This window comes from Plectrocnemia conspersa, unplaced genomic scaffold (assembly GCF_051122295.1).
Source record: "Plectrocnemia conspersa isolate PC_06_02 unplaced genomic scaffold, ASM5112229v1 ptg000001l, whole genome shotgun sequence".
Lineage (NCBI taxonomy): Eukaryota > Metazoa > Arthropoda > Insecta > Trichoptera > Polycentropodidae > Plectrocnemia > Plectrocnemia conspersa.
This window is the reverse complement of record NW_028277165.1, coordinates 28712979-28725382: the sequence shown is the minus strand read 5'-3', so window position 1 is coordinate 28725382 and position 12404 is coordinate 28712979. Positions and strand designations below refer to the sequence as shown.

General features: G+C 28.0%; 1 protein-coding gene across 3 annotated transcripts in view; it reads left to right on the top strand.

Annotated features, from left to right (window-relative positions):
* Window positions 1-9534, top strand: part of LOC148239507 (lachesin-like) — a 164365-nt gene extending 154831 nt beyond the window's left edge. For all 3 annotated transcript variants that reach the window (XM_088185118.1, XM_088185135.1, XM_088185127.1), the window contains exons 6-9: window positions 4291-4422; window positions 4497-4616; window positions 6882-7052; window positions 7961-9534. In XM_088185118.1, coding sequence (XP_088041244.1) covers window positions 4291-4422; window positions 4497-4616; window positions 6882-7052; window positions 7961-8250 — 713 coding nt within the window. In that variant the 3' untranslated portion in view covers window positions 8251-9534. The remainder of the gene's footprint in view (window positions 1-4290; window positions 4423-4496; window positions 4617-6881; window positions 7053-7960) is intronic.
* The last annotated feature ends 2870 nt before the right edge of the window (window positions 9535-12404 follow it).

The following is a 12404-nucleotide window of genomic DNA, read 5'->3' as shown; positions in this document are numbered from 1 at the left end:
TATAAACTGTAATTCAGAAAAGCTTAATGCGAGCTCTGTGGTCAAGTTCGAGAAAAAAGTCTAGGCTCTAAAAATTTAGTGGAAGTCATAGTGAAAGTTCTCAAAAAAATAATCAAGTACGGCAATGTTTTAGTTAATATATAATCAGAGAATGAAGCAAAGTCTAACGTCCCTTTCAGTACTTGAACCCTTGCCTATTTATTTTATTTTATATTTGAGGAAGAATCAGATTCTTAGTTTTGGTGTAATATAAATATTACCGTAGCTATGTAACTGCGTAATGGTATGTTTTAAAATAAGCAGAGGCAAAGATAAGCAGCTTTATATATTTAAGCAAAGCGTATTTGAATATAAGAAGCTGCACCAACCTTATCTATTTGTTTATGATTTTTATGCAAGTGCTTTAGGATTGTTAAATCTATCTTTCAGATCAGATTTTTGCGTGGTAAAGCGTAATGAGGAAAAGTGCAATAAGTGCGATACTGTATTTATTACATGCTTTAATTTTTATAATTAAAAGCACAAAAATATTTTTTTTCAAAGTAGGGTCCAACGGTTTGAATACAAATTATTTTGACGTTGGTGAAAAAAATTGCGCTAATATGCATAACGGATCCTTTATTTGTTACGCCGACAAAAACTCTAATTTTAATTATTTTTAATAGTGGTTTCAAATATGCGACGCGAATAACGTTGTAAGTCTTAAATACGTAAAAAGTCATTTTTACAAGAGATGAAAAATTAATTTGCAGATTAACATACGTTCATTTTTGGATTTTTTTTAATATTATAAATCCCAATTTATTCATCAAAAAGTTTTTTCATACTTAACTGGTATCTATATAATACGATTTTTGTCAAGAATAAGCATTTTCAATTGTGGAATAATGTAAGTTATGATGTTGTAATGCTGTTCCAAAGTCCGACAGTAAGTACATATAAATAATTTATACCTTTTGTCAAAAACTAATCTACTAATAAATATTTTAAAATTAGAAAAAAGCGGTATTTTAAAAAGATTTATTAAAAAAATTCGACAAAAAATATTTAAAAACGATATTTTTTTTAAAACCACTAAAGAAAAATTAAGAACGTTACATTTTTTATATTAAATAATTTTTTATTTTCCGGTAGATATTTTTCCAACTCTAGTTTTTTTTATATTTTAAAAAAGTTGGTTGAAATTGCAGAATCACTCATATAACGTTATTCAATCAAAATCTCAACTCAGACTTATAACGTTATTCGTGTCGCATATTCAGTTGTATAATTTGAGTAACAAGTCTTTATTCAGCTATAAGATTGTATATATAATATTTATTTTCATTTATTAAATTTTATTTAAAGCAGTTTTATTTAATACAAAATTAATTTATTTTCCATACAATTAGTTTAGACTGTGCAAATTTTATTATGACACTACAGCAAGATTTTTTGCTTTAGTAAACAGTTTTATTTACTATATCTTTTTTTATAACAGATCTATGATAAATTTTATTTTTTTCTTAAATTTTAATAAATAATATATATTTATAAAAATAATCTAAACAAATTAAGTGCAGTATTATAATAAATAAATAAATTAAATAACCAAAGTAAAAACTTGTTTTAGTATTAACGCCCGTGGACTCATTTATGAGTCTTGAAAGAAAATTGCTTAGTGGCCGTGGACTTATAGTCCTGCATCATGCATTTTCTTTTAATAAAAAAATAGTAAGGTACAATTAAATTTGCCTTTAGATGCTAGTACACTATTTCTACATATTATCAAATAAAATATACTTTTTGTAAAAAGAATATCCCATTACGTCGCAATGCTATAAATTGTCGCTTTTTTAAAAAAAATATGAACCATAATTATTTATTTCATCTAAAAAATATTATTTCATGTTACACCTTAAACAGAAATAAATTTAAGGATCAAAACTGTTTGGCTAAGTAAACATAAATCAATCCAAGCAAAAGAAATCGAAACATCTGCGGTTAATAATAAATTGATTAACAAAGTTTTTCAACCTAAAATTCTGTATATTATTGAAAAATTTAAGAGTAAAAACGTTACGGTATATGTAGATATATTAGATAACACAATAATCTAATAACTTCCAAGAAATAGTATCCATTTACGAACATTTTTAATATTTCCTTACCATTTGAAAAACCGCAATGATTCACAGATAACTAGGGGAAAAATATACAATTTGGATAAATTATCACTGTATTGGTTAATTGCAAAATAAGAGAAAATATTTATAAAAAAATAGTATTAAGCTTAAAAGAATCTCTGAGGAATATAATCCTGAACGAATAATTATGTTTTTTTCGTTCCTAATATTTAGTGTAAATTGAAAATGGTTGCAATAATCACAAACCAGTTATTTATATTTTAATAATATGTATGTTAAAATGTTTCTTTAATTTCGTACAAACAATTTATAATAAAATGTCTATTTATAATATAATATATTAAAATTTGCACTCACCAAATTTTTCGGCGTCCTTTTTCTGCTTACAACTGTCACAGACAAATTTATTTTTATCATTACACTTATGAACCACACTATATCACTATCTATATTTATTTTATTATTCACACTATTTTTATCTATTTTATTATTATTTTTTTTGAGCGATACGTATAAAAATATTTATTATTATGAAGAAGATTTTCACAATTCTGCACATGTGCAGAACAAACACGACACTTTTCTCTCACATATTTATCACCACTTTTTACTTTTATTGATTGATGTTTTTTCGGCTTATCCGAAAGATTTTCTAGCTGATCGATAGCACAGGTACGGAAAGATGTGGTAGATGTGAAATGTCTTCAGAATTCACAGATTGCAATGAATTCTGCATCCATCCGTAAGCCTCACTCAAAAGAAAACCTTTAAATTTAATTTATTGTTACGATTCAAATTTTGATAGACACGGAACAAATTAAACAATGCGCATTGAAATAAATAAAAAACAATATTGTTTGTTTATTCTTTTGTTATTCGAAATATTTGGTAACTATGTATTGATCAACAAAGAAATCTTTTTTCTTATTTGTATTCAAAATTCGAATAAACGTTTCACCTTTTCTGGTATGTTTCATCTGTAGTGGCCTTAAGTTTATATTTTTAAGAGATTCTGGCAGATCCCTATTTATCCGCATTGTTCCACAAAGTCCTGTTTTCTTGTCCAGATATGGTTTAAGTTCATTCGTCACCGTGTTAACTAATCTTATATATGATTTTAAATTACAAATAAATAGTATCCGACCTGAAAAATATGTTAACCTAACCATGGAATCATTCCCTCATCCAGGGAAAACTTTTGCTGTGACTTGTAAACATTATAGAATTTGCCTTAAAAATAGTTAAAAATTGGTTTTACTTCCAGCATATCTGTACTATTTAAAATTGTTGCATTATTAACAAAATTCAGAAAATTTTAAATCTACCTATCGTCTTTTTGGAGCATGCGAATTTTTTTATAAAGTGTATAAACAAAATAATTATAAAGAAGAAGATGTAATCAAATTATAGTAAATAATAATAAAATAAACATATTTTTAAAATATATTAAGAATCCGCAAGTTGGTTGGGTGTACAGTCGGTACTTCACAAACAATGGGCAAACAATGTGTCATATCATCTGTACGGTTGTCACTTCCAGGTCTGTGCGAGGGAGTGTGTGGATTTATTCAACCGTCTGTACACAACGTCAATGAAAAAGCATGACCCTATTTTGGAGACCATTATATCCACTGTACGAATGTGTAGTGGGCAGGAGGTCGATGTCGATGCCGAAACTTACGATCGGAAAGGTTCGAGCATATTGACCCGCGATCAAAGGGTGACCCGTAAGGGTATTAAGTTTTTCCTTGACTCGTTACGTTTGTTTCGCTGATCGTAAATTGTATTGCCTCGATTTAAGGCTATCAACGAAATGTAGTGAAGGTAGTAAATCTGAAATGACGATTGACCATAAATGTATCAAATCACAATAACAAAACATATGAGCCAATAATTATGAAAGTGGACTAAGTCACGTTTCTTTCTTTATAAATTTAATTCATGTATCTCAATTATTGCATCTTAAATATAAACACACATGCGCATACTTACAGTATAACATATACATCTTTTGTATCGAGCTTTGATGTTTTCGATTCTTACAGCTGAAATACTAATTTAGAAAAGATATCGAAAATCTTTTGATCTTTACTTTCTTTGTCGGTCAGAATCTCACTCGGTGTACGCTTTATTGATGTATTGTGTGTATGTTTTTTTTTTGTAGCTGTGGTATCGTTCGATGGTTCGATTCTGCATCTGAGCAACGTGCAAAGGACAGATATGGGATCTTATTTTTGCATCGCCAGTAATGGAGTACCGCCGTCTGTTAGTAAAAGATACATTGTTCAGATACAATGTGAGTATTTAAAAACTCTTTTTTGTAAATATATTGTTTATTTTTATATCTCATATTGATGTTTATTTTAACAGTTCATCCACTAGTAAAGGTGTCGAATCAATTAGTGGCAGCTCCTGCGGATAGTGATGTTGTTATTCAATGTTACGTCGAAGCTTCGCCCAGAGCCATGAACTCTTGGCATAGAGAAAGTGGTAAGTTGTGTCTTTGTACATTTTTAAAATATGTTTGTTGTTCGTAAAGATAAACTTGAGGTATTTATAATTTCATTTAACATTTTTTTGCGATTTTAGGTTCAATAAATAATATTTTAAAAACATTTATATTTTTGTACATTTATAAGGTTATCCAAATATTTACTTTTCTCGTTTTCTTATTAAAACTTAAAATCACTTTAAAATGTTTATTTTAATTTTAATGACAAAGAAGATCTTTTACCTCTCGGTAATTTTTTTTTATACATTAGCATTTATTTTTCAATTCGTCTGCATTTTGATTTTTCCTGTTTAGGAAGTGTTACATTGATAGAGATAAACAACAGTCAGAAGGAACAAGATCTGGAGAATAAAACAAACGAGATAAAATATTAGTGCCAAGTTTTCGATTTTGCCACATTTTCGTATTAAAAAACTATTCAATTTCTATTGACAAGTGCATGCCTTTTTTTACTTACTTGTGCAAACGATGCAGCTGATTAAAAGCTTACAGTTTAAATTTCGTAATGCACAATCCCTTTGCAATTCCACCAGTGACGTAGCTAGGGTATGTACCGCCCGAGGCAATCCTTAAAATTGCCACCCCCCCCATTCATTTTTTTGCAGGGTCATAAAATCTGCATTTCTTAAAATAATAAATTGAAAATTGTTAAGCTCTCGCTTTTCGTAGGTTTACATAAATTTTAGTTTATTCAGAGTTAAAAACCACACTAGACGATTCCATCGCAAATATGCCGCCCCTAAGCAAGTGCCGCCCGGGGCGGTCCGCCCCCTCCGCCCCCCATAGCTACGCCACTGAATTCCACCATATACATAAAATAACTTTTTTAAAGTCAGTCTGGGATTGAGGGTAGGTTTTGGTACTCGGCCTTTTAATAACGACGGTTGTTGTCGTACAACACTGAATTCTCATCTCCGGTTAGAAGAAGATCAAGAAAAGGCAACTAGCTTCAAGATTAAGATGCGAATACGTACCGACTTATTTTCTTCGCTGTCTTCATAGACTCCAAGCCTTCCCTATTTTCTTAAATTGTCTGTCCATTGTTGAATCCAACTGGTTTATTTTATTGATAAGTAAGATTTTTTTTGATATGTACAGATATATAATAAATTACCTACCCACCACCTTACAGAAGTTTTGAGTTGAAAATTCATATAGTAAAAATTCTGCCATTTAAAATTTAAGGGTCCAATTTTTTTTTTGATGGAAAGCGGAGTTTTTATGTGTACAATTATGGATAAAAAAGCACAATTAAAATTAAAAAAAACATGTTTTTTCGGGTTTACCGAATAAAGGCTGTAATGTACATTGCCATATTTACCAATACGACAAAAGCGAGCAAAAATTAAAAATAGTCCTGAATTTTTTTAGAAATTAAAAATGTCCTAAATGTAATATATTTAGGAAATATTAATTCTTGTGCACTTTTGACATGCGTAATTTGTTAAATATTATTTGCGACATTTATGTTAAATTTTTGCTAAATATGTATTTTTTCTTAAAAATAAAATATAATGTTTTTTAAACAAAAGCTTGAAATATGTATCATAAAATATGTTTTAAAATTATTTGATTTTTACTAAAATCGTGTATATGCTGTTACAGTCTAAAAAGTAGGACAAAATTCCAATGTAACACCCTTTGATTCAACGCATTAATGCACCGGTTCACACCGCAGCATGCACCATGGATTTCTGCTACAGAAATATAATTTAATTTGAGGAAAAAATCCACGCTTATTTCATTGGTTCTCAATTCACTTAAATATTTTACATTTAAATTTAAACTAAATACATTAAACTGTATACAAAGTGCGTACTATAATGCAGTGATGTGAAATATGTTAATTGACTTATTTAAATACTATAGGTATAAAATATATTTTATTACAATTGCTACTGCTAGTAAACATGTAAAATGCATTTAAGTACTGTTGTTGACATAATTTATTAAATTATTCTGTTTATTTTAATAGTATTATTAAAATAAATTTAATTAAAAACAACGTAAACCATAGACCCTAATCGAACTATTTATTTTGAACAGCTTTTAAAGGCGTTTTGTATTTTAAACAATTCAACGATATATATAATAGTACATTTTGACTTAGCAGACTGAGCAAATAATAGTTGTGATTTAATGGTATCTTACTTTCGTGTTCGGACAGTTCTGTTCTTTTATAATAAACTGCGATACACAAATCAATTGTGTTTTTGTGTTAATTTGCATCTATTTATTAACAGGAGAGAAACTCATGGATAGTCCCAAGTACGTCATGAAAGAAACGCCCATCAACGAGTACAGCCTCTATATGAATCTGACCATAAAGGGCCTGGACAAAAAGGACTTCGGAGGGTACGTCTGCGCATCGGTGAACGCTCTAGGCAGAGTGGAGGGTAGCGTTAGACTGCAAGGTGGGTATTTTGATAATTTAACATCAAAAATCATTTTGTAAATGCAATACGAAAAGGGATAACGGCAAAGTTTTCCCATTGAGACTCCCCTTCTTGCCGCCCATTGTTGCACGACACTGAGCGTAATTGAGCTCGCACCGCCCATCAAGGTGCACAATAAGCTTTTACAAGTCTTGAATAATTTAGACGCGAGTTTTGGCAATTAATTACAACCCCCAAAGTGAAGTGGTACTGGTTTTGGACAACCGAATATATATTTCTGTTTTAAAATTTATCGGTAAGATAGATGATTTACATTTAGATCAAATAAGTACTAGGATTATTTTTAATCACTTAACTGTTTATATAATTAACACATTTTTTAATATAACGTAATTTTATTTATTCATTTTATCTTTGTTAGGTCCTGATTTTATATAGCATTTTTTATGTATCAACGCATTCCAAGCCATTCAATTTATTGTAAATTGCGTTAAAATACTTACGGTTCAATAAAGCAAATTTATCGTTTTCATGGATGTTTGTATTGACAAAAATCACTATTGAATGTTTTTTTTTTCCTAATTTTTATTATTTACACATACATACATGCATTTTTTTTATTGCTATAATGATTATTTTTTTATTATTATTTTATTAGTAATTAAAATATGTATTTTTCATACAAATATAATAAAATAAATAAATGCTCATATCTCACTTCAAGGCAATTCATTTTTAATATTTATAACCACAATTTAAAAAATCAGTCATTTTTATGTATATCAAAAACTGTAGATTTAAAAAAAAATTTTATCTTATAAATCTCAAATCATTTTGGATATTATAGTTTGATAAATTAATAATAAACAGATTATTCTATGGCTCCAGTTTAGGGTTAAGGTATACAACTTACATTGTTTGTATAGAGCTGCAGTTGCCTTCGAAGCCGACCTCTTCTTCTCTACCCAGAACTGTGGAGCCTCAGAGGTCCCATCACAAAAGGCCTCCTGACAATAAGCACAAGCACAGGGGCAGGAAACCCGAGCACAAAGGTAGGCACGACCTCACCACCAAGTCCTGGATGGACATGAAAGCGTCTGATCAAACAGACCCCGAGGCATCCAGACCCCCGTGGGTCTCAATGAACGGCTGTGGATCGGCACGATTGTTCAAATGGATAATGACATTGTCGTTTTTGATCAGTTATATTCCTTGAACTCAATATCTACGAGGAATTTGATTTATTGACTTGTCTTAGTGACATATCAAAATTTGATCTATTGAATATTGTACAAATACATGATGCGACACAACAAAAAATATGATTAGGATAGGGACACACAAAATATTTTTTTTTTAACAATTTTTTATTATATGATTAAGACCATAAGGGTGTAATTTGTGTTGTTATGTGAGCTGTATTCAAATATATTTATAAATACATACAAATTTTGGCTTCAAAATACTTGAGAACTAAGAAGAAGAAATTGTTTCTTTAGAGAATCTGAAGAAATATATCAGCGAATCGCTTAAATTTGCTTTAAAAATTCGCTTGATTACATCGAATTATAAGAGTTTTACCCAAAAAAATCAAAGAACAGATTATAAATTATATTAAAGACTTTGCTCAAAATGAAAAACAACGTCAGTTGAATCGACTCAAAATAATCCCTCCAAAAATAAACCATAGAAAATCTGCCTCCTAGCAATACACCATCCAGAAACTGCATATTTCAGGACATCTAACCTTTGTCTTGTATATTCACTGTCGCATCATGTATTTTATAGTTACTCAAAATTATATCAGCGTTAATACTTATATCATTCAATGTTTATGTAAATTCGTATGTTATAATAATATAATATATTATATGCCCAATTTTTTTTAATTTATACAGTATACCAAATAAATACCCATGCATGTGTTGAAGCATTGTACATATCATATAATCTTTTTATATCAATGCAAATTATATCTAAACGTAAAAATATTGTAGAAAAATATTTATTACAAATAAAATTATTATTAATAAGCAAAAAACAGTATACGTGTGTATATACAATAGTATATAATAAACGATGTCGACTTTTGAGCAGCGTATGTACGTGTTGTTTAATTTATTTTTATTCGCTCTACATTACTTATATGAATACATAAAATGTGTGAAGATGAAATTATACCATCCTGTACTATTAAACGGGCCGATGCGCAAAGAAAATGGCCCATTTCAAACGGTTGTAAAATGTACATACATATATTATTATATAATGTGTCTAAATAATATATCTTGTGCTCGAGCGCATGTTGCTTGTAAAAAAGTGTCATTTTTATATTCAAATTGTACTGCGATTACATAAAGGAACGCGTAAACGGTGTTGGTGTATAATATACAATAAAAAATATACATGAATATATATCACATGTTAATGTATGTTCGAGTGTACATCTATGATACATACGATGACAATAAATAGATCTGTTAAGAAAAGCTGCCAAAAATGTAGTTTTATTTATTTAATATATATATATATTTAAAATAAATCGCCGTAGGATGTCTAACCAGCTTCACCTCTAAGCTAATTTAAATATTATTAAAACAAAATTATAAGGTTAATTCGTTTGGGTTTCAACTGCAAATATTTGTTTTGCAACTGTTAAATTAATTTTTAAATACATTTTAGAGCAGCATATAATTTTATTAGTGCTTGTGAGTTAATTATATTTTCTCTGGTATAAATACTAAACTACCGGTGAAAATATTTACCGATATAATTTCACTGAAACGCCAGTGAAAATATAACTAATATATGTAATACATATTAACTATGACATAACACAAATTTTAATGGGACCTAAATTTTATTATGCTTGCTTAAAAAAAAATATTATTAAATAAAAAAACTAGTTTGCATTAAAATAAATTTTTAAAATTCTTATTATATTTAATAATGACATGCAAAATTCCGAATAATAAAATATAATAAAACTAGATTTAATATGCTATTTTTAAATTATCCAAATACACAGCTTAATTCGAAACTACCAGTATTTAAAGTATTTATATTTAAGTCGGTTTTTTTTTCAATTTAAATTACACTCAAAACACGCTCGTGCGTTGTAGTTTCTGCAACGGCAAACACTATAATTTAGCTTAAGCAATAAAAAAAATGTACGCAAAAATATTTTATTTTTATATTTACATAAATAAAAAAGTCAAATACCTTTTAATTCTATTGGTTATTTTTAATTTATTTTATTTAATGAAAGTGTTTAGTATATTTTAATAAAGTATAAATGCATTATTTACAAGCATTAAAAAATTGAGAGATAGTAGCACAAAAATATAATATTAATTAAGTAAAGAAATACTCTCTCGTTTTATTTTTTTATTAATATTCTCAAATCACATATTATTCAATAAATTACAATTACTTTTAATTTTATTTAGATCCTAAAAAGCAAAGATCTATATATAAAAGGTCTTATATATGGATTCTAGAGGATGCCATTTATTAAAATTAGCATTTCTATAAGATAGATCAGTTTAGATGTATTTTTGTACTTATAGATTATATGCAAGTTAGTAAGTCATGTCCTTTTTTAATCAATTAAGACTTTATTGAAATTAATAAGCAAAAATTTTTATGTAAAAAAGATTCATCTGACTTTAAGCTACAGCTTCAATTTTTAAAAAAGTAGTTGAAGTAACAAAAACACACTTGGTAAATAAATACATGATACAACAATTGCTCATATATTAAACTTTTATATGGTCTTAAATATCTAATAATTTATTCTGAAAAATAGCTAACAATGGTTACTCTAGGAATAGTTTTAAATAGTTTTTTTGGCAAAATAAAGGTTTTATTCTATAAAAGATTTTGTTATGAACAGGCGTTTATATTTTATAAAAATACAAATTATAAAAAAAGAACACTCGAGGTAATTATTTTTATACATTTTAATTATATAAAATAGTGTTGATATAAAACATCGTTTACTTTAACATATCTTATGGGACAAGGAGTTTAATGATCTGTGTCTAGGTGATTACTGCTGTGAAACCTGTTGGTTCATGGATTTTTTTTTAAATTATTCTACAATACAAGCATTAAAGGTAAGTAAATATTTAATAAAAATATTATTTAAAGCAAATAAGTTTAAATGAACATTTTATTGGTAAATAAATAGCTGTATTTCAATAAATATGAACTAAGATAAAAATTAGGTTAGGCTTAAATATTATACAATATAACAAAAATCAATAGATTTAATTATTTTTAATAAAAAAAATCAGAAGAATAATATTAGGAACAATATAGGTAAATTTTATGATAATATAAATACTTATACTTATGTTCATATATATATATATATATTATTAAAATAATATAAATATAAAAACAAATTATCTGAATGTGCTATGAAAGTGGGAAAACTGGATTTTGTACTCGTTGGTAATTAGAGGTACAGAGAAACAATGTTCAATTAAAATCTCTCGGTTGTGTGAAATTATTATAAGCATAAGTATCAGATATATAAATTAGTATTGCAGGGCTTTTTAGATAGTGTTAATATTTACGTATAAAATAAAATACACTTACATGTATGTCCTGCGATGATTTATGTATAATACATAAGTCACACAGTTTCCTTCAGCTTTATATTAATAATTATGATTGCACATTTTACTATTTTTTTTAGATATGTCTATTATGTATATATATAAAGTACTTCTTTGCGTTTTTCTTAATTAGCGTTATACTCGAAAATTTATAAACGAATTACCGTAATCCCCGACAAGACAAAAAGCTTTTGAGCGTCCGCCGCTGCCCTGGACCGCACCATGAATCCTTCCCCCACTCCTGTTCCTGTCCCGTTCCTGAAAATACAGTATATACAATAATGCCAGGATAGAAGGTAATCCTTTTTACGTCCAGTCCGCGAAAAGCGGCACTTAAAATTTCCGCAAATAACGCCAGGTAAACCACTAGAACTGCACCATTGGGACACTCCACGCCCCCCTTATATAATGGATAATTATTGTTTCTAAAATTAATAATTCATATTTTTAATGGTCGCAGAAAGTATTGAGAGTTATAAATATTTAATTTTAATGTTTTCTGTAAGAACGACGAATAAAATATTGTACTTTAAAGAGAAAAACGTAATAAATATATTAATTTTATATTTTAACATGGGCTCGCATTTTTCGTTGTCATACTTATTTTCATTAACTAAAGATGGTGATTTAAGCACTGCGAAGGTATTTTTGTTAACATATTAAAATAGTAGTTTTCGGTCCATTTTAACCCCATAAGAATGTGAATGAAAAACCGTGAAAAATGGATTATTTGTTTATTTTTTTA